The sequence below is a fragment of the Anoplophora glabripennis genome, unplaced genomic scaffold (assembly GCF_000390285.2).
Source record: "Anoplophora glabripennis isolate ALB-LARVAE unplaced genomic scaffold, Agla_2.0 scaffold228, whole genome shotgun sequence".
In the NCBI taxonomy this organism is placed as follows: Eukaryota; Metazoa; Arthropoda; class Insecta; order Coleoptera; family Cerambycidae; genus Anoplophora; species Anoplophora glabripennis.
Genome location: NW_019416328.1, coordinates 676,245 through 702,893, shown reverse-complemented (window position 1 = coordinate 702,893; position 26,649 = coordinate 676,245). Strand labels below are relative to the sequence as shown.

The window sequence follows — 26,649 nt, the reverse complement described above, 5'->3', positions numbered from 1 at the left end:
ACCATTTCGCGACTTTTTGTTTCGGCAAGCTGAATTTATCACTATAGATGCTAAATATTATGTACAATAACATATTAGTTTCCACACGTTTTTCGCTTATAACTTTTTTCTATTCATTTCCACGAGAAAACAGTAGAGTACCTTTTTTTCGTCTTCAAAAGACCTACAAAACTAACCCTCGAGCGTCAAAAATTATTGATTACATCAAAAGTTATAAACAGAAGAAGTTTTATTTATGACTTTTGAATTAAACATTTATAAACTGCGTTATTATTACCAGAACGTTTTGGCATCGCATCCTCTCGTTCCTTATCACTGTCTAATAACTCACACGAAATCTGGAATCGGTAAGTTGAATAGTTTTACAAGTTATGGCCTTATAAACAAATTAACTAATTATTAGTGTAGACGATTTCGAGGATCTTCCACAATCGCACTGATTTTTTTCATGGTAGATTTCATAATAATACATTGAAATCTATAATTTTTTTTTATTTCAAATTTGCAACCTGGATTTTTTTATTTTTTAGCCTTAGTTGCAAAATGAAATATACGACGCACGAGCGTGATATAGTTATACAGTGCGTCCCAGAAGTAACGTAAAAAATTCATATTTTATTTTGTGTTGAGTTTTTACGAAAACGCTAAAACACGTCAATTAGTAAATTGGAAATGTCGCTTTGTCACGTTGCTTAAACCTTTTTTGCGCTATGTTTCATAAACCTATGACGTCATCGACATTTTTTTTTAAATAGCACCACCTAATTTTTTAAGCATAAATGGAGGATAAGGGAAATGCGTCGATATAGGGTTTGGCCTACTTTAGTTTGACAGGTGCGAAAAAAAAGCCAACGATTGGAATGAACATGGTTTAAATTAATAACAAAAATAGGTATCACAAACTTATGCGCGAACAGTGCTATAGCAAAAAATTTTTTTGGTTGATTGTAGGCACATGTTTTTATGGAGATTGGGTAGGTACACCCGATTACAGTGGCTATGTAGGCATTGTTCTGAAGACGACAGTTAGCGAATGCAATAGTGCCTCATATCATTGTGACAGTTACAAATACCCAGGCCCGGTCTGGCCAGGTCAGGCAGTCGGCAAAACCCGACTTATTTTGGAAGATAGGCCCCCAAACGAGTAACGAGGTGCCAAAAGTAGGTATAAGAACATTTTTTGTAAATTCTTGAGATATAGCAACCGTAAATTGAAAAGAAAAAAGAAGAACGTAATAATGAAAATTGAATCTTTTATAGAAATGGGATTTTCCCAGGTCAAAAAATAACAGAAATTTTATTATTTTGCCCTATACTAAACAGTGTACCTACAGGAAGGAAAGAGAGAAATAAATAATAATATATATTCCAAACCATAAGCCCTTTAAACTAATAACTGCTTTATCTATAAGCCGTGGGCTTGGAGGAAAAACGAGAGAAATTAATATCTCCCAAACTGTAAGTCTTTTAACCCTATAATAACCCTTTACCCTATAGCCGTATAAGTTATGTGCTCAGAAGAAAAATTGAGAATATAAATAATAACCGAGAGCTTTAAAATGTTTTAAAGCCCTCGGACTATGTCCAAACTATTATTGATTTCCCGTATCCTGGGTCGATAGGTTTAAGTTTATTACCTACATAATATAATTTTATATAATTTTAAAACCAATAATAGTTTGAACGTAGCCTAGAGAGCTATAACGTAAATAGAATCTGTGAAAACGGCATGAGTACTGCAGTGGTAAGTATAGTATTTATATTCCTACAGATAGCGGCATAGCGCTTGAAATGAGCTTTAACTTGAACTGCAAATAGATATTCGTAGATTGTACAGGAGCCGGAGAAATGACGATTCAAAGTCACCTATCCCAATGAGTTTTTTTTCTGTTAAAAAAATTATTTAAAAACGGAATAAGTACTGCAAGGGTAAGTAAGTATATTAAAAGCATATTTTTAATATTTTAATGGTGCTTAAAATAACTAATAAGCTTTAATTTGAGCTGCAAATAGATGGGAGAGTTTGCCTTGCAAGCTCGATCCAGATGGCAGCATGTAAATAGCTTCTGTCATGCCTGCCGCGTTTGCGCGTTGCACGCTGCGTGAGTGAGACAGAAACAATTTATAAATTAAAATTTGAATGAAATTTTTATTACATAAAAATCGTAAAGCCAAACTTATTTTTGCAAAGGTAATAAAATCACCTTGTAAGGAAACTTGCAGGTATAAATGCAACAAAATAATAAATGAAGAAGCTAGAAAAGTCATTTTTGACGAATTTTGGAACCTTGGAGATCATACTCGGCAGTGGGATTTTCTTGTAAGATGCGTGACACAACGAGAAAAAAAGCAGTTTACTGTTCATAATAAATATTCCAGAAGGAATTTCTCTCGCAATTATGTTTGTCACTGGCAATAATGAGAAACAAATTTGCAAAACGATGTTCTTAAATATGTTTGCAATTTCTGAAACAGTTGTAAGCACCGCTTTGCAAAAAATTGGTGAAGGCGCGAAGGCGGCACTGTAGAACGGGACAGAATAGGAAAACACAACACTAGACCGCATAAGAACCCGGATGCTCTAATAAAAAACATTATGGAACACATAACACTTTTTCCACTTATGCCTTCTCATTATACAAGAAAAAACTGATAAACGAATGTATTTGGAAGAAGCAGGTTTCAGTATTTCACGAATGCACAGAGTGTATTTAGAATATGCAAAACAACAAAAATGGGATGCAGTGGCTACACTCAGACAATACAGGGATACTCTTAATTCGAAATTTAATATAGATTTCTTTAAGCCAAAAAAAGAGTGTTCCGTGTGTAGTGCCTATAAGAATTCAGATCCCGAGAAGAGAACAGAAAAAATGGAAGATGATTATAATAATCATAATTTAAACAAAATCGCGGTTCGAAATCTGAAAGACATTCATAAAGAACTTTCGAAAAATGATAAATCCTAATAACGTCATGATTTGATTTGCAGAAGGTGTTAGTAACGCCCAAGTCAAAAGTCAGCGATTTTTATTATAAAAGTAAAATCGCAATATACAACTTTCTTTACAATTTATGATTTAGGCAGCAATCAAGGCTATTGCTATGTATTGCATGAGTAAATATCGAAGAGAGGACCGGATGAAGTTGGAAGTTGTTTATGGATCTTTTTAAAAAGGTTAAAGAAAATGGTATACGAAAGGTTATTCTTTATTCCGACAATTGCGGTGGTCAAAACCGCAATCGTTTCGTTTTTGCGATGTTTGCTTATGCATCAATGACTTTGGATTAGGAAATAACACACCGTTTTCTTGAAATTGGCCACACGCTGAATAAAATGACAGCATGCACGCTGTGATTGAAGTTGCAAAGAAACATCACTCTGCTATATACACTCCTGATACTCCTGATCAGTGTATTAGTCTAATAAAAATGGCCAAAGTTACTGCCCCACAGTACAAAGTAAAAGAAATGTCTCAAGAAGATTTTTTAACTTTTAAACCAATGGTAAAGAAACAAATCTGGAAAAAAGATATTACTGGAGAGGCTGTAAAAATCAGCAAAATCAGAGAAATCCACTGCAATCCAAAGTCTCCTAATAAAATATTTTTTGTGTATAATTTTGGAGAAAATCATAAAGAACTAGACTTACAAACAAAAAATACACGCAAACGTGAAGAATATCAATTTCCAAGATTGTATCAAGGTTTGCTGCCAATTGATGGTAAAAAATTAAACAGTCTTTTGAGTCTGTGTAAGGCTAATTTTATACCACCGATGTATCATGGATTTTACAACTTCCTTCGGCTTGCTAGTAAGACTGACCACCAGGAAGAATGTAATATTGACCAAGAAGATGACTGACTGAATCGTAATAAATTTTCCTTTTATGTCATTATTGATTATTAACACTTATTTTTTTTTCTAAAAGTAGAAAATGTTAAATTTTTCTGTACCTTATTAGTGCAGCAAGTTGTTTCTCAATAAAAATTTTGTCCACGAAAACTGTGGTAACTCATTCAACATCCATTTTTTTCTTATCCTAAACTATTTTATTTAGATCAACAATAATTAGTTAAGACCTAAACAATAATTATTACTTTGTTAAAGAAGAACGATTTAACTCTTGCAATAAAAAAAATAACGAACATTATTATTTTCTCAACTATTCAAATGCAATTATCTCAGTATAACCAAATTTGAGATACGACAGTTTTCCTTGGGAGAGTCGATATGCACCCTAATAACAGACAAAACCAAATAGGCCCCGATTTCGATTTTTCCCGACGGCCCCCGAATGAGCCAGACCGGGCCTGCAAATACCATAACTTTACATTACGATGGTGTTGTGTTTTAATGAGAAACAAAGACCTGAAATCCTAATTATGGTTGGATACGGAGATAGGATCCGTAGTTATGATGAAATATGTCAATTATTCAATGCCAAGTATCCAGAACAACCAATACCTCCGTGTACAGCATGCAGATTAGTACCCAAATTTGAAGACACTGGCCATGTTAGAAATCTGTCTGATCTAGAATGTCAACGACAGTGTCAGAAAATGATAGGCAAAATGTTATGTTTAGCTGTCACTGAAAATCCACACATTGCCATTCGTCGTATCGTCGAAAACGCCAACATATCTATACACAAAAACGTACCTACAATCAACCAAAACACAAAACATCCCCAAATTTCCATTTTTTACTGTGGCACTGTTCTCGCATCAGTTTATGATACCTACTTTTGTTGTTATTTTAAACCATATGTCCATTCCAGTCATTGGCTTTTTTTCCGCTCCTGCCAAAGTAAAGTAGGCCAAACCCTATATAGACGTATTTCCCTTCAAAAGGACAATTCTTATTTACTAATTGACGTGTTTTAGCGTTTTTGTGAAAACGCAACACAAAATAAAATACGAATTTTTTGCGTTACTTCTGGGACACACACACTGTATATTATCACATATTCGGAAAGCTTATGAAAAGAGCTTTAAGTTAAAAAAAAATCGTCAAGATTCGTTGAAAAACAACGGAGTTACAGACTGTCAAATATATTATTTTCAAGCGAATTTCGCTTATTTAACGGCAGGACTATGAATATTATGGTCATTTTCAAGCGACCCGCTGACTTTTGACAATATTTCTTATGCACTTATCATACTTCCAAAAAAAAAATATTTTATCTGGGAAAGTACTCGGGTTGCCGGTTATGACAGTATTTTTTTTGCCGCTACCAACCCAATCTGTTTAACTATTAGGCCGTTAACTTTTACTTGTGTTTATAACTTTTGATCTACTCAATATTTTTTGACGCTCGGGGGCTAGTTTTGTACGTCTTTAGACGAAACAAAAAGTACGTTACTGTTTTCTCGTGGAAATGTACGGAAAAAAGTTATACAGTTAACCACCCTGTAAACAATCTTCCCCCATTTTTATGACTATGGAAAGTAATATGTTATTGTACATAATATTTAGCATCTATAGTGATAAATTCAGCTTGCCGAAACAACAAGTTGCGAAATGGTAATTTTCCAGCTTATTTTCCTGGCCTACATTGGCTGGCCTTGTTAAATTACACTAATAGCCGCAACCACCCGCAACTCTACCGCAATAACACAATAATATTAAGAAAACCACACTGATAAAATGGTTCACCCATAAATGTATTTTTAGTTGCCTATGAAACATAATAGAAACCAAAAATACCTACATATGATTATTATTTAAGGTAAGTAATACCACATTACTACAACTATCTTTCCTATAAAATAAACACAATTTGTCATTTAGGAGTTTAGTAGGTAAAAATTATTTTTATATTTGATGTTTACACTAACAGCAGATTTTAAATGCCATTAAAGTTTATCTGAAGAATTTACTTGGGCAGTTGTTTTCTTTTCTTTCCGATGATTCATTATTTCAAAACCACCGCCGCAAGCAAACAGGTGTTTTTGGTTCCTGGTGCCGTGGTTCCCTACAGATGGCACCACGCAACGCGAACCTGTTTTAAGGTGGGTGTTTTTTTTTAGTAGTGCTTTGCGCTTTGCTTTAGCAAGGTGGGGAAGTCGATTTAGTATTAGTTACTCGGTCGTTCATTGTTTGGTAACTTAAGTGTTTAGTGGTTCTGGCCAATTATCTGGGATTACAATAAGGTAATACCCACATTTTTTATATCTACAGTAATTATAAATGTCTCGTATAATTTTATATTGATTAATACTTGCGAATTTGATTTCTGATTCCTTCTTGTACAATGCTATTAAACATACAAGCAGATAGCTCAAAGGTGTAAATAATTGTTGGAAATGTTGGTTTTAAGTGAAAACTTGGTGATCTCATGAACCGTGGCAAATGCCTAAGACATTCTAGAAATAAGTTTTTTAAGTATCAGGTAAAATCGGGCATTACACTATAATAGACCGTTACAACGCACTGATTGGTGCCAATTTGCAGATATGTTTAATAATTACAATTGGTTTCAATAGCACGACATAATAAGAACATTTTTTTGAGGATATTTTTATCAACTTTTAGTAAGAAAATATATGAAATTTGACTGAACAATTTTTTTTGACTTACGTATGATATATAAAACTTATTAGTACCTAGCAGATTTTTTTTAACCAAAATTGGTACTTTTGTATTATAGGTACATTACGTATAAATAAATAAAATAGTAGTTGTCATTTTAAAAGTCCCTACTAGAATTAAAACCAATGTGAATTTAATTTAAAATATGATACCTATCTTTAGTTATTTCAGAACTTATTGCTCAAGATTGGTGTTAATCTCTTGAACTTGCGAAATTTTTCTGCATGAAAGATGGGAACTTCTCTTGTTGCTTAAGATCTGATGATTGTTTCGGTATGGTTGCATTTCTGCAACATTATTGGAAACAAAAATGCATAAAATAATATTTAATCATTAACTAAATCGTAATGTAACAACTCAAACATATTTTTTGCATTTCAGTAGATTTCTATAGAAAGTTCTATTAAACAATATAATTAAAATTGATCTATGATTCAGCGTTTTTTTAACTGAATTTCTAAGTTAAAATTAAATTATATTTTGATAAAATTTTGCATTTAGTGAAAAAAATAGTGTAAAAAAATAATAAACTAAGTTTCTAATTAGTTAGAAACGAAAAATATTTATGTTCCTCCTTATTATAAAACAATAATGAGGAAAGTCAAATTATTTGAAATATAACAGGTAGTCTAAAACGAACATCATACATCAAGTTTACATATTTCTTTATTTCCTTTTCAATTACGTGCTAAGAACCTACTAGAAACAGTTGCCTCACCCTGTACACATACATAGTTTTAGATTTATAGTAAAACAACGTAAAATTTTAATTGAATATCATTTGGGCTACAGAATTAGTATTCTGAATGTGTAAGAGGACTAAAACTGAATACAGAGGATGTATGTAAATACCATAAGACATAGTTGCATGTCTACAGAACTGAAACTTGTACTCTAACCATACGTTTCAGTACTTTGTGTGTGCCGAATCTTAAAATCTAGTTTTTTCATGAACCCATGTGGAATACCTAATAAATGCTTCAAAATTAAAAATGTTGCTTTTTTTGGTTACTTTACGCCTATTTCTTCTACTTTGGTTAAACACCGACGTCAGAAGAAGACGAGCAACCCCAAACTCCTATTTTGTCGTAAGGCAGGGATCTTCTACTTGCATAACATTGCTTAGACAAGGGATCAACGGCTTTACATCCTTTCCGAGGGATGGTATGTCTTTATATAGAAACCTTAGCCTAAATTTGTATAGGTTTTGTGAAAAGACCGACATACAGGACACTAGAAGGTGGGCGAGCATCGCGAGCCTTCCCTGGATGGTCACCCATCCAAGTATTAACCGCCATCAGCGTTGCTTGACTTTAATAGTCATGTGTTATTTCTACTTCTTTATACATACAAGCTGTTACAAATTCGCTTCTCACTGCAGGGATCTCGGAAACGCTAAGAGGTACGAAGTAGCTTAAATGGGAGCAAAGTTGCGTAATCAGGGGACCAACATTATGCCTCTAAAAAATCAAGGCTAACATGATTAGTTTTCGAAATATTTGAAAAAACCGAAATATTGGAAATCCGTCTTTGTTTAATTTCAGCCTTGTTTGGTGTGATATTGAAAAAAGAAGAACACTTTCTCATGGCCACTTTTTGCCCTCTATCGAATGGCACAATCAATTTTTATATGTAACGTTTCATTTCTCCAAGACCATCATCAACTTCATTTTTTTAAATACGACTGGAAATTTTATTACATTTTTTGCAAGCCTTCATGACCTCCAATACTGTACTGTCTCAGCCCGAACCAGATTCAGACGTTTTGGATCGAAAAAATCACCTTCAGTGTAATAAATTTATATAAATTTTTTATTTAAATTTCTTTGTTTTTTGAATTATCCCTGTGAAATCCATCTAATTATTTAAACTATTACCACCACGCGTTACAATAAAATATTTATTATTATTAACTATTATCATCACTTGGTCATACATAACTCAATAAGTTGTAGCATCAAAATTAAAACGTTATTACAATTTTAATTTTATTATGACAAATTAATTCTTAAAAATGCATATGAACAACCAATACGCCAACTGAATATTATTATTCAAAAAATTTCAGTAAATGTTCAAAAACATTTTCGATTTGGCAAAGGCTGAAAATGAAGATCAGCGTAATATTATCGGAATTTATTATATCTGTAACAGCAACTGTGAAAGAGCATGTCAGATAGATTGGAATTTGTTTGAACTTTGAGCACTCGAGAAGCCTAGAAATAACTAAGGGTACGGGAATAAAACTCTAATAATTTTTTATTTTAATGAGTGGTGGTAATAGTTTAAATAACTAAATGGATTTCACAAGGTCTAACGACACTTACAGTGTACGATAATTCAATAAACAAAGAAATCTAAATAAAAAATTTAGATACATTTGGAACGAATACACTGAAGATTAATTTTTCGAGACAAAACGTCTGAATCTGGTTCGGGCTGAAGCAGTACAATATTGGAGGTCACGAAGGCTTGCAAGAACATAATAAAATTTCCAGGGTCGTATTTAAAAAAATGAAGTTGATAATGGTCCTGGAGAGACGAAACGTTACATATAAAAATTGATTATGCCATTCGATAGAGGGCAAAAAGTGGTCATGAGAAAGTATTCTTCTTTTTTTCAATATCACCTCAAACAAGACTGAAATGAAACCAAGACGGATTTCCAAAATTTCGTTTTTTTTTCAAATATTTCGAAAACTAATAATGTTAGCCTTGATTTTTTAGAGGCATAATGTTGGTCCCCTGATTACGCAACTTTGCCCTGATTTAAGCTACTTCGTACCTCTTACCGTTTCCGAGATCCCTGTAATGAGAAGCGAATTTGTAACAGTCTGTACATTTGCTAGAAATTAATAAACAGACAGGTATATGTCGTCTGCACTTGTGTAATTGTGAAATTTGTAATTCAAATAGAACCTAAGTAACTTTTAAGATGCGTATACGAGGTTATGTAGGTATTCCGACAGGATGAGTATTCAAATAATTTTTTGGTGCGGCTTGAACTATTTTTCTTTAAAAAAACGTAGTTTCGGGGAAATCTCAAGTCATATTTCCTTACAAAGTTCTTTGGCGGCATTAAAATACGGGTTTACATGTTGTTAGATATAGCAGTGTGGGTACACATGTTCGCAAGTGACCCATTTTTAAGCATTATGTCAAGAGCGCCAGCAGGACGCCGCCAGCGTTCCAGGAAGGGTCTACGACGGACTGGCGCCAGCGACCAGATGCTTACTCATATACCTACGACCGACTCCACACACACAGACTCTCCAACGAGCACTCACCCCGTCAACACGTCTCTTTCTATACAACTAGATTTTCAATAAAATACTTTATTATTACCGTTGAGAGAACGTTTTATTCTTGGTGTACACTCTGTACAGCGAAAGCAACCCTCAGCATTGTTCAAATTTAAATTACAATTTAAAACTTCCATACATTCTAAATGTGTTGGAACAAATACCAGTTTGATGAAGCCGTTAAAATTTTGACACTAAAGTGTGAAAGTTCGATGCCAATCGACATAACGGTTTGGTATAGGCCTGTTCTGTCACAAAAATATGTCTTATCTCCTGTAATTTAACAGTTTTCTCTGATTTTCATTGATTTCCCTAATTAACTGTCTTATAATTGCCAATGTGTGTGTCGTTCTCATGGCTTAGAAAGTTGACTTCTATCAGCGGATGCTGATTACTTGTTTTGTGTGTAACTGTAAGGTTTCTTATGGTTTAGTATATAAAATCATAAAGGTAATTATTTAAATGTCGAAAACTCCAGGAGAAACCTGTTTATTGACGACAATTTTTCTAAAAACTGCAGGCCAATAGTATATTTTAAGATTTATTTATATATCTAACACGTATAATTCAATAATCCAAAGAAACATAATTGCAAAATCTGACCATTAATTCAGGATGTTAACGAATACCGCAATCCATATTAGTTTTTGAGTTATACATATGTACATAAATTTCCGTTAAGCTCTCTATAGTCTTAATACTAAAAAAATTATCGTAGGTGTAAAATATTTTTTTTACGAAATTGAATTATTTTTTTCGATTTTTTTTTATACCGCACTAATATTTTAATACGAATTTCTACTTATTTTAAAAATACCTACGCTTTCTCTGACATCTCCTTCTTCCTCTGACTTTTCTGAGACTGTTTCGACATTTTCATAACCATGTATTTATTTACTTAAAATTCGGAGGATAGAACTGTTGTACAGTTTTCATATACGTGCGCTGCGGCTAGGGTTACCAGAGACGTGACCCGTTTGTATAATTGACGCCTAAAAAAAAACTGAAAATGTCGAAGAAATTTTTTTCCAGCAACAAACAAAACCCAGAGAAATGACATGTTAATCCCCCGAAGACGTACCATCAAAACCCGGAGATCTGGCAAGCCTAGCTGCGGCACAATTTTTACCTCACTACTTCGTTAAACTACTTCCGTTGAACATTTTCAAACGCTTTTTTGACTTTTGTGGGGCACACAAAATCCACTGACTTCTTTCAAGTAAATTTATAAACGCCTATTTAGCAATATCGATTCAATAGGTAGATTATTCAATATTGAAGATACGTATGAAATCGGTACAACTAATTATTTTTACAACATATTCTCGAACTTATCATAATCAAGAACTCAATCAAAGGCAACCTAATTGCTTACTTCTCAGTACTTATTCCCATAATTACTGTAAATACCATTTAATTTCGTACCAATTAATTCCTACGTTCGTGCGAATCTAATGTATAAAAATTAAATTGCAACGTACTATCATGTTTGCAACTCGGATAACCATTGTTATTTTCCATTATATATTCACTTACATAAATATCACTAAGCAGACTTTTTTTGTGGAATTTTTTCATATCCTGCCTTTGGTGGGAGCACTATTATTATTTTCAATTGCCCTGATGCTGATTTTATACAAAATTCTCTACGGGTCGGTGTTTTTCTGTTATTTCTCGGTTGTTTGAGTGTGAAATTACTGTCCTGAACAATATAAGTTGTATCCAGATTGTCATTTTGTCTTACATTTTAAAATACTGTAGTTCTTAGGAATTATCCATAAAATAGCAAATTTAAGTACAGTGTCCGGAAAATAGGAATAAAAAATTTAAGGTTACTATTTTTTTAAAAACAATATATTTTTCAAATTTGGTACACTTGTTATTAAACTATATTATGTTATGTAATGTAAACTACATTTACCAAAAAGAGCATCGGTATCCTAATTCTTGAATGATTGTTATTTACTAGAAAATTGACTGAATTTTTTATTTGCTGTTAAACAAAAAATTAAACAACGTTATTCATCAAGTGTGTCAGATAGGAACGTGTACCAGCTTTTTTATAAGTAGTATAGCAGAATATGTTTTGTTCATAGTTTCCTCTATATTCAGGATAATATATAAAAATTGAACAACGGTTTTTTTTCTGATTTGAAATTTTTATAACCAGCCTCATATAATTTACTCCGACAATAGTTGTAAATGTGAAGGGAATAAAATTACAAAAATGTTGAAGGTGTAAATAAACATATTTGAACTTTGAAATTTCCTAAACAAGTTTAAAAATTTTATACACATTTTTATATGCTGACAGATATTTGTGCGTTTTAAATTTGATTTGCAATAGCATTTTGTACAATTTGCCCATTTTTAAACTAATTTCACCATATTTACACATCTGTACCATATACAAATTGGCCATATACAGATAATACCTTTTTAAAGGCTAATTTTTTAATGTTTTTTACGTTGATCCATTAGATGATCTTTAAAATAAGGCTATTTTAATTAGCATATATTTTGTCCTATACCATGAAAGCTGTTACAAGTGTTATTCGCTTAAGGCTGACATTTTATAGACAAGAAATCGCACTTTTAGTGAGACAGTGATAGAACAAGGAAATTCATCTAAACCATAAAAATGTTGATACACACGGATTTCTTTAATTTTTATGATCGTAAACTATCTTATACCTGGAGAAAACTTGTATAAATGGTGCAGCGAACAGATATTGTTTCTAAATGGCATACGTTTTCTACAACTGTCGTCAAAAAACTGCTATACCTAAATTCACTGAAAATTAAGCATAAAATGCCCGCCTTAAGAACTTAAGTGTTTATTTTTTTGTTTTTATTTCGCACACGTTATGTCATAACACTAGATGTCATAGTTTATTTTAAACCATAATGTGATTTTGTCATTTTTAAATAGAAAATTGGCCAATTACTCAAATTATCTAGGATAACTGCCAACGCATAATTATATCGAAGAATATTTTTTTAAATGAAATTTTAGCTATATGACAAATACTGGTAGCTAGTATTTTATTAGTTAGTAGTTTTTATATATTGATTGTTGGTGGGAATTAAAGCATAAAACCAAAGAAAACAATAATATTTTCTTTGTCGACGTTTGTTCACCTTTATTCTGACAGTTTCAGGACAATAAAAAACTGAGATTCTCAATGTTTTCTTAGTCGATAATAGTCTTAGACAGTTATAAGTAGATAATATGAGAGTGGGTAATCATCTAAACAAACAATAACCCAATATGACTAAGAAAATATACTGAAAATCTCAGTCATAATAAAGGTGACGAAACGTTGACAAAGAAAAAATTATTGTGTTTTCTTTGATTTTATGCCTTAATTCCCACCACTGACTACCAATAATCTATTTAGCCCTATTTGTACCGTTAATTTTGTTAGTTTTTGGCCATACGCTCAATCCGTGTCGCTTTCTACGACTTTCCCTAGTAACCTTTTGTGCCATTTTTTTCAAGATCATGATTCTTAAGACGGTTTATGTAAAATCTAATTTTACATATACACGTTTGCTGTAATTACACACCGTTTTTGAGAAGAGCTCAATTGATTGTACCAAAGTCCAAATATATGTACACTGTAAAAAAATCGGTGTGAGTGAAAGCAATAAAGGTTCGGAGTAAATCCATTGAGTGAAATTATTGTACATTTTCACTCAATATTAAGCATTTTGATCATTTTACTGATTTGTGATTGTATTTAAACTAAAACTGAATATTTCCACTCAAATATAGGTACTCTTTAATTAAATTCTTTGTACCTAAATCAGAGCAAATGTCCTTATTACTGAGCGAGTTTAAATGCATATTAATTTCGAGTAATTTGAATGGTGCCGTAAAGATGGCACCACTTACATGTTACTTCTGTAATCTCGACCACAGTTGATAGGGGCCCGTTAGATGCTCCAGAAAAGCGTGATTCGCCAGGAGAACAGGCCTTAGCCGGCGGCGGCGGGTCTCAGCTGACGGGTCTGAGCCAGGACAGGAGGAGACCCCGTGAAGAGAATTAATTTCAACACCGTATATCCTAATTAATCATTTATGAGTGGTTTATTTTGCACTCGATATTTAGTTAATTAAAAACCAAGTCTGAGTAAAAAATGATAATAGTTACATTTAAATCATATTAGAGAAAAAGTCAACTCTAAATTGGTTTTATTATACTCGGAATAAAGTCAAAAGTTGCACAATTGATAGTTAGTTGTAACTCGGATTTGAGTAAAACTCAATAGCTTCAGCAAGGCCTAATTACTCATGGATAATGTTATATAGTAGGCCGTGACAGTGACAGGTAATGTCATTATAACATCGTTATTGATTGACAGTTTGTATTATTATTTAATTAAAATAGGTTATACAGCAGTAGAAAATTGAAATATTGTTAGGAATTAAAATAGAGTATGGAGAAGATCTTTTTTCTTCAAGCGTATAATAATACTTATATTATATAGTGCAACACCTCCTTTAGAAGCAGCCTATTGTTTAACTAGTACAAATATTTTTCATTTTTTAACTAGTAAAAAAATGTAACAATGTGTAGGTAAGTATCCTAGCAACGAATTAAAGATTCAAGAAGCTTTGACGTTTCATTAAGTGTCAGTTGAAATTTGATGTCGCGTCGGGTCGTTTTTAAAATGTCTGAAGAAATGCAGTGCACACCACCAGAATTACTGGAAATTGCAAATACATCAGTGGCAACACTTATACCAACAAAGTCGAGAAAAATTTATGAAAATGCTTATGATAAATTCATAAATTGGGCAAAAGAAAATAATGCACATATTTATTCAGAAAATGTGATGATAGCATATTTTACAAGATTATCCAGAACACTGAAAAGTTCAACTTTATGGGCGCAATATTCAATGGTAAAATCTAAATTAAACATAGAACACAATGTAAATATTGAGAAATATTCAAAATTAATTACATTTTTGAAACGACAAGGTGAAAATTATAAACCAAAAAAGTCGAAAGTTTTGTCTAAAAAAGAATTTGACGAATTCCTGAATAAAGCACCTGATGATAAATATTTAGCAACCAAGGTATGTACTTTTTAAATTATAGGTAGATATATATTTAACCTTTTTATATTTGTAATACAAAATTTTGTTATAATTTGTAAACTTCAAGTTATTTTATAGTATCCATTACGAGAATAATAAACAATTTTCGGAAATAAAGATAGCTCATTGGAAGAATGTTGTAAAAACTCATAAATATAGATGTCTTAAAATTACGTCATGTTTTAGAATTTCCTTGCATTTTCCAACTTTTTTTATTGTTACAAAATTAATAATTCTATATTTTTTAGGTTGCACTAATATTTGGAGTCACAGGAGCTTGTAGATGCGATGAACTCATTCAAGTAAAAGTTAATGATGTAAAAGATTTGGGAAATATAATATTAGTAAATATTCCCAATACAAAAACTAAAAAACATCGTTCATTTACCATAATTGGAGAGTTTTATTTAAATTTATACAGAAAATATGCTACTCTTCGGCCAAAAGACATAACTTTTGATAGATTTTTTATTAAATATCAAAATGGCCATTGTCATCGTGTTGTAATGGGCATACATAAAATTTCAAAAGTGCCAAAAGATGTTGCATCATTTTTAAGGTTGCCAAATCCACATGAATATACGGGGCATTGCCTTAGAAGAACCTCGGCAACTATCTTAGTTGATAATGGTGGAGACATTACAACCCTAAAGCGACATGGTGGATGGAAATCTACCAGCGTCGCTGAAGGATACATTGAAGATTCTGTAAACAATAAGAAACAGATAGCGATGAAAATATTAAACCCATTAGAGTATAATGAACCAAGTACATCAAGCGAAACTGTAAATATTGATCCTGAAAATAATTTAATCGAAGACTTTTCTGTTAATAATGGTACAATTGTTAACACTGAAACTGAGAACCTTATTACAAGTAACGTATTCAACGACAGAACTGTAAACTTTGAAAAAAAGACAGCCAGCAGCGCTTTAAATATCAACAACTGTACCATACAAAATTGCACATTTAATATTCATGTTAATAAATAAAGTTTGATGATAGACATGTAGGTAATTTAGATGTTTATTCGTTTAATTCAAATTAAAGAAAAATAATTGTTACATTTGTTTTTTTATTCATGAATAAAGTGGTTAAAACTGTCATGTTTAATTAATCAATAAAATGTATAAAATGTATAAAATAAATAGTATTACCTACCTACTGATTTTATTTTGTGCTGAGATTGAACATCGCGTTATCCGCTATAAATTTTCAAAATTAGTAATTTTTTATATTCACGCTTGAAGAAAAAATAGTATATGTCACTCGGAGTGGAAGGCTCATTATGTGTTTTGCCCAATTTGCTCAGCCTCGGCTAACGCCTCGGCGAGCAAACTTTTGGGCTCAGCACATAATGATCGCCTTCTACTCCTAGTAACATAATATACTATACTCTATTTGAATTCCTAATAATATTTCTACTTCTTTGTAACCTATTTTAATTAAATAATAATACAAACTGTCGATCAATAGCAATGTTGTCATGACATTACCTGTCACTGTCACGGCCTACCATAATAACATTGTCCATGAGTAATTAGTCCTCTCACGGCCTAATTAGTGAGATTTAGTTACAATACCATATAAATGTCCGATATGTCAAAATATATTACAACTAAATCTGTAAAACCTTACGTAATTGGAAATGGCAGAAATGCCAGAAAGAGGTCTAACAATTACAAGATATCTTATTTTCTTAATAAAAAATCTTCTTTTCTTTTTTAATAGCATCTCGCTTTTTGTTAGAGATGGACCCAACAAACCCTATATGACTATGCTCGACAGAGAACGTTCTATCCAAATATGCAAAAATATACAGGGTGTTCCATTTAAATTAAGAAAGTTAACACCCGCGGCCATTTTGTTTGGACTTCATTTTCAAATGTCGCTTTCGAAAAATTCATAAAAAATCGTGCAATTTTTGTATTTTACATTTTTTATAACTCTTAAAACAAAAAAGTTAATGGTGGGTGTCAAAATATAGTAAATCACCCTGTACAGGGATCAGATTCGGTCTGTAAAATTTCAACTATGACAATTTGTTGCGGGTTGCCTAAATATGTGTGCCCCGAGGGTATCCTGTAATGTTATGTCTCATTGTCTAGGTCTAGGTAATCATTGAAATCTAATACAAGATGGACTTTTTCAATGTGGTCATAAATACCTACACAAATTAGGAAGTACATATGACAAAACGATCAAACGCGTGATTTTTTTTCACTGGATCATGTACTTTCATCATGTTATACAAAATAGTAGAAAAAATATACAGGGCGAATTTTCCGCGGGTCATAATTTTCCAAGTACGATCCTGTATCTTTGGAATTCTTACTTCAAGGATTTTGGACTCCGACCTTCTCGTCTAGGTTGGCCTACCCTGTTCCAATTTCTTAGTGACGCCACTGACTTTGCACATTTTAAAATCTACTGATATTATTTAAACACTGAAGTATACACGAAAAGATATGAAGGTGTGACTAAGTTTCTTTGGAAATGTGTTATTATTGACATTATTTTTTTTAATTGCCCAATAGCGCTTCCATCCCGCCACCACTGGTCGACCGCTCCGACGTTTTTGTCTAATAATTCCGGGTTGCACGTGCTTTTCGTACCACATGAAGGCTGGCACGATTAGAGGAAGTCTGGTCCTCGCCGCAGGCATTCAATCGACGTTAACTTCGCGTTGTTCCATCCTCAGTTATGCGCGATTTTCCCAGCGACCGCCGTCATTGATGGGTTTCTAGCGGTGTGGGACGGTGCCGGAGTGCGTGTATCATCGTCCGCAGTTGAAAATCGCGTGTTGAGTTGACTGGGATCCTTCTAAGCGAAATATAGTGAAAGTAACAGCGTTCTAGTGCAAGTAGTTTATGCAAATCCGGAGCATCTGGTTGGCTCCACCATGGTCAAAACGAAAGATAAAAGGTAGTGTTTTATGCAAGACCCGTATATAATTCTGCGTTTTCTCGCTAAATGCGCAATCGGTACTAACAAAACGATTGTATTGTAAACTTGTTGCAAATAATAATGAGTATTTAGTAAATAGGAAATTGAATTAAATATGAATTGGAAATATATAGTCAGGGCCGTCCCTGGAATGTTGGTCCGGCTTCGTACAAGATTCATAGTGACCTTTTAAACTACTTTTTAAAATTTTGTGTATGTATTACTATGTATGGTTGACACGAGCTGAACTACGAATGTAATACAAGTAGTGTTAAATATTATAAAAAATAAAAAAACGGGTACCTTAAGTTTTTTAAAGCATCTCAAGGTCACTAAATCCATTTTTTTTATTAACCGATAGCACTTTACATCTTTTAACTCTGCACCTCAGTAACTTTTTTATTTTTGGTGGTACAGTATCGGTTAAATGAACCAAATTGCCCAGAATATTATGAGCATTTCATTATTATTTTAGATCTGGGTTGTATATCTTCAGGTTCGTGCACTCCCTTTTGCTCTACAAATGGTCGAATTGATGGTCTTAGCGACCTCTAGCGCTTCTCTCTATTAAAAGTTTGAAATAAAAAGAGGACTTAATAATTTTAGCCAAAAAATAAAATATTCGTGTTAAGAAATATAGATGTTGGTACACCAATACATAACAGCAACCATGGAGGTGTTTGGTCATTTATTCATTTATTTATTTACTTATTTTTGGATGTATTTATTTATTTATTTATTCTTATTTATATCTAAAGAGCAATATCCAATTATCAATAGAACAAATATTTTCTGTATCGGCGTGTAACAAATATCTTTTAATTGGAAAGCAACATCATTAATGTACAATGCAAATACGAGAGGTCCAAGAATAGAATCCTACGGAACACCTAACGTTTGAGTAAACTCAACGCATTTAATTCCAGGGTTCTGCCAAATAAATAGATGTCGTATACATTTTAATATTAAAAAAGGAAAATATTTAGTTTTTCGTTTTCTAAAATGTCAAATATACTTAATATGTTAAGTACTAAGAAAATGGAACATTTGAAACATGAAAAATTAATTTAATCACGTATTTTATGTTTGAAATTTATTATTAACCTTAAGTGTTATTTCAGGACTATTTTGAATACCCTGTATCTCAAAAATACAAGGTTTTTGGATACATGTCTATAGGAAACTCTGGCCTTATTTTGTGACATATAAACCGAGGTATAAACTGTCAAAAGTCCTAGCATTTTAGTCACTTACTAAATAAGTGCCTGAGTCTATAAAACCAGAAAGAAGACAGCTTTTTATGAGATAACTAAATAAAAAAAACTTCAACCTTGTGGTATATCTGTTGGACATGAAACGATGATAGGTAAATTTATGAAATTTTACACAAAATTATGCTTTTATATTTTCATCGCTTTCCTGAACGGTTTATAGATTTCATTACTTCACATTAAAATATTCGACACTTTTAAGTTTTTCAGGAGAATTCAGAATACGCTAAATTTGAGAATATCATCGATTTGCTAAATAAAATTGTCTCCAATATGCACTCCGAGGGGCGATCCGCTGATGTAATCTTCGTACGTTTGCCCTGGAATCTTTATGTAATCTACGTAATCTTATCTGTAATCTATGTAATCTATCTGTAATCTACGTAATCTTATCTGTAATCTATGTAATCTATCTGTAATCTACGTAATCTTATCTGTAATCCTCGCTGTAATCTATGTAATCAGCTAATGAATTTCGTCGATGTAGTCGTTATACAACCCCCCCCCCCTACCTCATTTTCCAAAGAATGCCACAGAAACCTCGACAGAAACCTATATGGTGCGATTGGTGTGTTCCGAAGGGCAATCCGCCAAGGAAAAAACAGACGAAGATTACAAAATTTCTGAAATCTCTTGTAATGTATCTGCAGATTTCAATATCAATTCAAAAAATATTACAAATTTCATATAAATAATCAAGATTACAACACATTTCAGGAGATTTCAGAGTTATTTTAGTAGATTTCAATGATTACTTAAGATTTCAATAGGATTATTAGAAATTAAAAGAATATTTCAAAATTTCTTAATAAGGTTTCAAGGAATACGGGAAGATTACAATAAGTTTTGAATGTCCATTTGAACAAAAATAATTGAATTAACTTCAAATGTCATTCATTTCATTCATTAACAGTAGTACTTTGATTAAGAATTTCCAGTATCAGGCATTTTTTGGGCAAAAATTGTAACATTCTGATTAAGTTTTTTGTTCGAATGAACGTTAAAAACATTTTGTCATGACAAAAATGATAATGCTATTTTGAAAGTAGGTAAGTATTTTCCCAAAAACTAATAAATAAAAAATATATTAAGCTTTTATTAATACTTGCATTTAATACTTTACTTGTATACAGTGTGTTTAAAAAAGACGCGGCAATATTTAAGGGAGTGATTGCTCAGGTCAGTTTATAAAAAAAGTCCTATAAACATAGGTCCGCAAACGCTTCGTTACCGATCTACAGAATGTGAAATTTCATTAAAAAACAGTAAAAATTAAATTTCTCTAAAACGCAGCCCCTTATTATTACCTACTACAAACAACAGTATGTACCACATTTCAAAAATCAATCAAATTTGATAATTTGAATTTCTTTGTTCAATAATTTAAATTTCTCAATTAAAACAACATTGGGTTTAGGTGCGCAATAAAATGTTTTTTATTTTTTTACTCAATAACGGTGTGACGTACGGTGCGTATAATCTGAGGAAAGCTTTCTTCTTCATAATTGAACAAGGAATTAAAAAATTATATTTTTAGAAAAACCAGCGGGGTCCTATTTTTTTCATTAAAAATAGCTAGTCACTGGTAAGACTAAAAAATCGTTTTGTATTGCAAAGTACGCGTCTGCCATAGCTATTGACAGGCCTAAAATTTCATTATAATATCAAGAGGTTTTGGAGAAATTTAATTTTTACTGTTTTTTTAATGAAATTTCAACATTCTGTAGATCGGTAACGAAGCGTTTGCGGACGTATGTTTATAGGAACTTTTTTTTATAAAATGATCTGGGCAATCACCCCCTTAAATATTGCCGCGTCTTTTTTAAATACACTGTATACAGGTAAAGTATTAAATACAAGTGTTAATAAAAGCTTAAAATATTTCTTATTATTTATTTTTTGGGAAAATGTTTATTTTATGTTACTTTTTTTTTTTTTATTTTTATTAGTTTATTGGATTATTATATTTTTATCTTTCAATAAAAATATATACTTACCTACTTTCAAAATGGCGTTATCATTTTTGTCATGACAAAAAGTTTTTAACGTTCATTCGAACAAAAACTTAATCAGAATGTTACAATTTTTGCGTAAAAATGATACTGGAAATTCTTAATCAAAGCACTACTGTTAATGAATGAAATGAATGACAGTTGAAGTTAATTCAATTATTTTTGTTCAAATGGACATTCAAAACTTATTGTAATCTTCCCGTATTCCTTGAAATATTATTAAGAAATTTTGAAATCTTCTTTTAATTTCGAATAATCCTATTGAAATCTTAAATAATCATTGAAATCTACTAAAATAACTCTGAAATCTCCTGAAATGTTTTGTAATCGGTTGAAAGATATTGTAATCTTGATTATTTATATGAAATTTGTAATTTTTTTTTAATCGATATTGAAATCTGCAGATACATTACAAGAGATTTCAGAAATTTTGTAATCTTCGTACGTTTTTTCCTTAGCGGATCGCCCCTCGATGCACTCAATCATTTCAAACCAATTAATTTCAAATTTATAAGTATATTGTTAATCAATTAGATTATCAGTCCAGCGTCCAATCAGACAAGGAATCACTAGGAACTTATAGTCGATAACAAAGATGATCATTAGTACAAAATCAAGGTGTTGAAGAAGCCTAAATATCATGACGCTCTAAGAAGCTAAAAAAAAAGTGCTCAGGCAGAGCAAAATACATGTGAAAGTAGAGATAGGTACTAGAAGTGCCAAAACAAAAGAGTGAGAAAAGGCATGCAAAAAATAAACAAGACTACTTTCCGGAAGTCCAAAATCCAGTGTGTATACTAAACTAGTCAGTTTCCATTCAGGAGTATAAGCCTCGGTATAAGCCAATACTGACATCGACCAGAAATGAGTTTGAGATCATGTTTCAAGAACACTGAATTAGTAATAGAATTTTCAAAAAAGTTTACTACCACGGATTCTAGTGAATGTAACTCGAACTAGCTGAAAAATGTTTTAATCAATCTTAGAAACCTGCCATTTATGCCATTCTCAAGTTTTAACAGCAGTTTTTTGTGCGGCATCTTGTTTGATTGACATGGTCGTAGCTTGCAACTTTTGTTTGGAGTGGACCCAGGACACGCAGTCACCGATTTACCGGGCTTTCTGGGGTGGGTCATGATCACCCCTGCCTTCCTAGCTACACCCACATTGATTGAAATCTAATTAAATAATATCCAGAGTATTGCTATAATCGAGATGTAAACTCCAGGAATTTACTGACGTTGACAGTGAGGGTTGCTTTCGCTGTACAGCAAAATAAAACGCTCTCTCAACGGTAGAAATAAAGTATTTTTTAATTGAAAACTGAGTTTGTGAAAAAGGCTTGTTGTCGGGGCGAGCGTTCGCTGGAGAGTCCCTCTTGGTGTGGAGTCGCTAGCAGAAGTACCTGGTCTTTGGCGCCAATCTGCCGTCTATCTTTTTTTTGAAACCCTGTTGCGTCCCGAATGGCGTCAGGATGGCGCTATTGACGTTGTACTTAAAACTAATAAACTAAATAACAGGTCTTTCAGGAAGAAATCTATACTGAGAACTGGCATTACATCAGTATCTATAAGAGAAGGCAATACCTTAGGCAATACATTCAATATACAGGGTGTCTCGAAATTCATGCAACAAAATTTGGTCACAGATTCTTAAGACAAATTTAGGGGGCCCGTATTTTTTATTTTTGCCAAGTGGCCCCCTCTTTCGGAGTTACAGCCCACTGAAGTCCTCCATTAAGAATAATCTTTTTTTATATGTCAGAACTTCCTCAGAACCCTGTTGTACGCGAATCACTAAATTTGGTACACAAGGAGTTTTATGACATATGGAATCTGATGGTGCTACGTTTTTTGGCGGGGAACCCCCTTAAGACAATTTTTCGTGAGCCCCCTTGTCTGGAGCCAAAAAAAATTTGGTCGCAAATTTAAATTTCTTAAAAATTAGAAGTCCACTAAATCCATTAAATTTAGAAACTTTTTGTCTCTTTATACATTTTTCGTAAAACGCAATGTTTTCGAGAAATATGTCAAAATGTGATCGAATGCATATCGTGATTTGCCATTTTCCTCAAAAACATTGCGTTTTACGAAACAAATATCAAGAGATAAAAAAGTTTCTAAATGCAATGGATTTCTAGCTAACTAATAATTAAAAAAAAATCAAATTTGCGACCAAATTTTTCTGGTTCCAAAGACAAGTGGGCCCACGAAAAAGTGTCTTATGGGGTTTCTCGCCAAAAAGCATAGCACTGTGAGATTCCACATGTCATAAAACCCCTATGTATCAAATTTAGTGATTCTCGTACATGGTTTTGAGATATAAAAAAGACTTCTTAGGGGCAGATTTCAGGGGGCTGTAACTCCGAAAGAGGGGACCAGTTGGCAAAAAGAAAAAATACGGGTCCCCTAAATTTGTCTTAAAAATCTATGACCAAATTTTGTTGCAAGAATTCCGGGACACCCTGCAGAATACTGACCAAACTGAACTACTCGTATTCAGAAGCATCCTTAAATTTTTTTCTATATTTGCATATATTAATGATATTCATAATTGACTAATAATACCTTACATCTTAAAAATAGAAAAACCTTTTCACTTGTAACAGTGTTAATGTTTTTTGATAACTTTCTGACGTCACACCGTCCCATCTTATGGAAGTACCAAAAATAGAATTTTCATCAATCAACTGTCTTGACAACGTTACCAAAAACTCAAATATAAAATTGTGACGCTAATGTTAATTTACTTAGCTCGGGACGTAATAACAACTTTTCGTTATTTAAATTAAGAATTGGATAATAAACATCGCAATTTTCAGGAAAGAAGAGAACAAGATACCACAACTGTCGTTCATACCCAACTTGGAGACCGCAGATTGCATAATAACTAATTGTTACCACATTAAAATCAAATTAAATGTTATTACTATTTGCGAAATTGAGGAAACGTTATACAAATTATACATTTTATTAAAATAATTAAGGGAATCACATAAAAAACATTTTAAATAGAATAAAAAAATAGAACTATGTGCAAGCCTAGCTTGTCACTTGACCAATGTTTTAACACAGACATTAAGGCAAATAGCTATTTTGTCTGTGGTTTTAGGTCTCCACAATGTTTGATAAAATAATAATATGACGATAATAAATTATAAAATCTAGGATTTATGACCTCTTATTGTTGTTTACAAATACAAATATGCTTTTATTGAATTAAGTTAGGTACCCAAGACGACAACAGCAACAAGTGTCAATGACACCCTAATCAATATTGGTCTTCCACATGTCCAAATTTTTTTCTCAATATTAATTAACAATTAATAAGAGAATATTGGTTGCGGTTGAGAGTATGTTAATAATACTAGTATTTTGTTTCGGAAAAACAATATATTTTCAAGGTCAAGGTGATCGTACTGAAAATATCTTGCTTAGTTTTTACTTTTTATAGCTATGTTAGTGTATTATTTACTATCTACATTGAAGATAAACAATTTCTTATATAAGTTATTCCAAGAAGCCGGTTCTGAAGAAAATTTATATATTAGTCGCGGTCAGCGAATTCCAAATTGCAAAGTTTTTTATGTAATTAAGACGTGTCCCGAAGTATTTCTTTATTATTTTTATTACAGAAGCCGTTTACATAATCATTAAAAATAATTAACGTGAAATATTAATCATGAGAAGGGGCCGAGAATATTATTTTATCTGGATGATGCGAAACAAATGGCAAAATTAAAAAAGGGAAATGGCTATTCGTGTACAAAATGCAAATAACTTTCTTAATTAAAATTTTTCCATTTGTCGGAAGTCGGAAGCGAATGTTTTTCTGTATTATTACAAAATCCTTCCTTTAATAGTCAAAATGAGAAAAAGAATGTTCATTTAAACCTTAATTATCTCTCGACTGTCTTCAAAGCTACTTATTTACTTGTACAATAAAATTATTCTTTAGAGAATATTGTCTTCTTCAAAGTGCATTAATCTCTAAATTATTATACACATTCAAACATTATCATGTGCATACATTACTTAATTTTATCAGAATAATTGTATTTTGTTTGTAAACAAATCTATTGATTCACAATACAAAATAAAAGAGCAGTGTTTATCATCATTAGATTGAAATTCAGTCTGCATTTGAAAGTCGCTATAATACACAAAATGAACACCGAGTCTTAAAACCATAAATTACTAATTTATTTATTTTGATATGTTAACAGTAGCATGTAGGTAATATTAACATTATAATAAGAATCATTGGCCTAAGGTTAAAAGTCGAAACTCACGTTTTAATAGTAAACTCAATAATAAAATGTATCTAGTATCTAGTACATAGTAAATGTGGCAATAAGAAAATAAAAGTACCTATTAACAAATACCAACAACTTTTTTAAGTCTATTTTAATGGCATTTATCAACGATGTTGTTCGAAACCAAAAATCTAAGTCTGCAAGAGATAATCAACTACCCTCCCCTAAATAAGGTTCCTTACTACTCTATGCTTCAACTAATATTGGATTACACCATTGTTATATCCATTAACAGCTAGTAGTAAATAATTATCCACAATAAATACTAAAAACACAGGCACATAACAAAAATTTTCAAACCTAAGAGACTCGCATATCATTTCCGATATTCTCGGAAAATCCACTATTTGGCTGAAAACTGGCCCAAATGTGGGTCAAAACTTTTTTTTTTTTAAATTTTGTCCAAATATGTTTGTACAGGGTTTTTCAAAAGAGTGCTGCCAAACTTGAGGGGGATATAGAAAACGTTGTTATAGAAAATTTGCTTATAAACCCCTAGCCGGAAATGAGCAGTTTTTGCGCTGTAGAAATTTGTGTCTAAAAACGTAACGTTATCTCGTTGACACACAAACACTGATATTTAAGTAATTTTTATTAAGGATAACGCAAAAAATGATTTGAAACAAAATAACACATTTATCTCTTCTGATGAGTGTTAATCAACTGCATGTCCTACACACGATGTTGGTAAAAATTGATTTTATCCACAACTGTGTGATAAAAGCTCTATTGCATGCATCTAATCTAGCCATGCAGTGGCGGCGCGTGAACATTGATTGAATGTGTTCTGCTTAGAGTTGTTACATTTGTTGAATTAAATTCAGGGATATTAAGTGCCCGGAGTCTCTAAATGGCGCCTTTAAAAAATTTTAAAAATTTCAAGGTCACGCGCTTTCCTGGCACTTGAATTTCAAGGAACAATGCATTTATAAAAAAAAAAATTCACAAGAATGATTTTTGAAATATCTATTCACGAATTACCTACTGACGGTATAAATAAATTGGAATAAACTAAATATATTTTATTAAATTATTGAATATTGTTTATAAACAAAAAAATCGTTTGTAAAATTTACCAACGATTCAACGAACTTTAATTT

At 32.0% G+C, this 26,649-nt stretch overlaps 1 protein-coding gene across 2 annotated transcripts in view; it reads left to right on the top strand.

Annotated features, from left to right (window-relative positions):
• Positions 1 to 6,045: 6,045 nt before the first annotated feature.
• LOC108905880 (PTB domain-containing adapter protein ced-6) overlaps positions 6,046 to 26,649 on the top strand; it is a 104,117-nt gene continuing 83,513 nt past the window's right edge. The window contains exon 1 of one of the 2 annotated variants that reach the window (XM_018708944.1): positions 6,046 to 6,155. Coding sequence is in view for 1 of the 2 variants with exons in the window: in XM_018708943.2 (XP_018564459.1) it covers positions 17,908 to 17,930 (23 nt within the window). In the remaining variant the exon portion in view is untranslated. Of the gene's footprint in view, positions 6,156 to 17,702; positions 17,931 to 26,649 lie in introns of those variants that run through there. The other variant, XM_018708943.2, reaches the window with a different exon arrangement.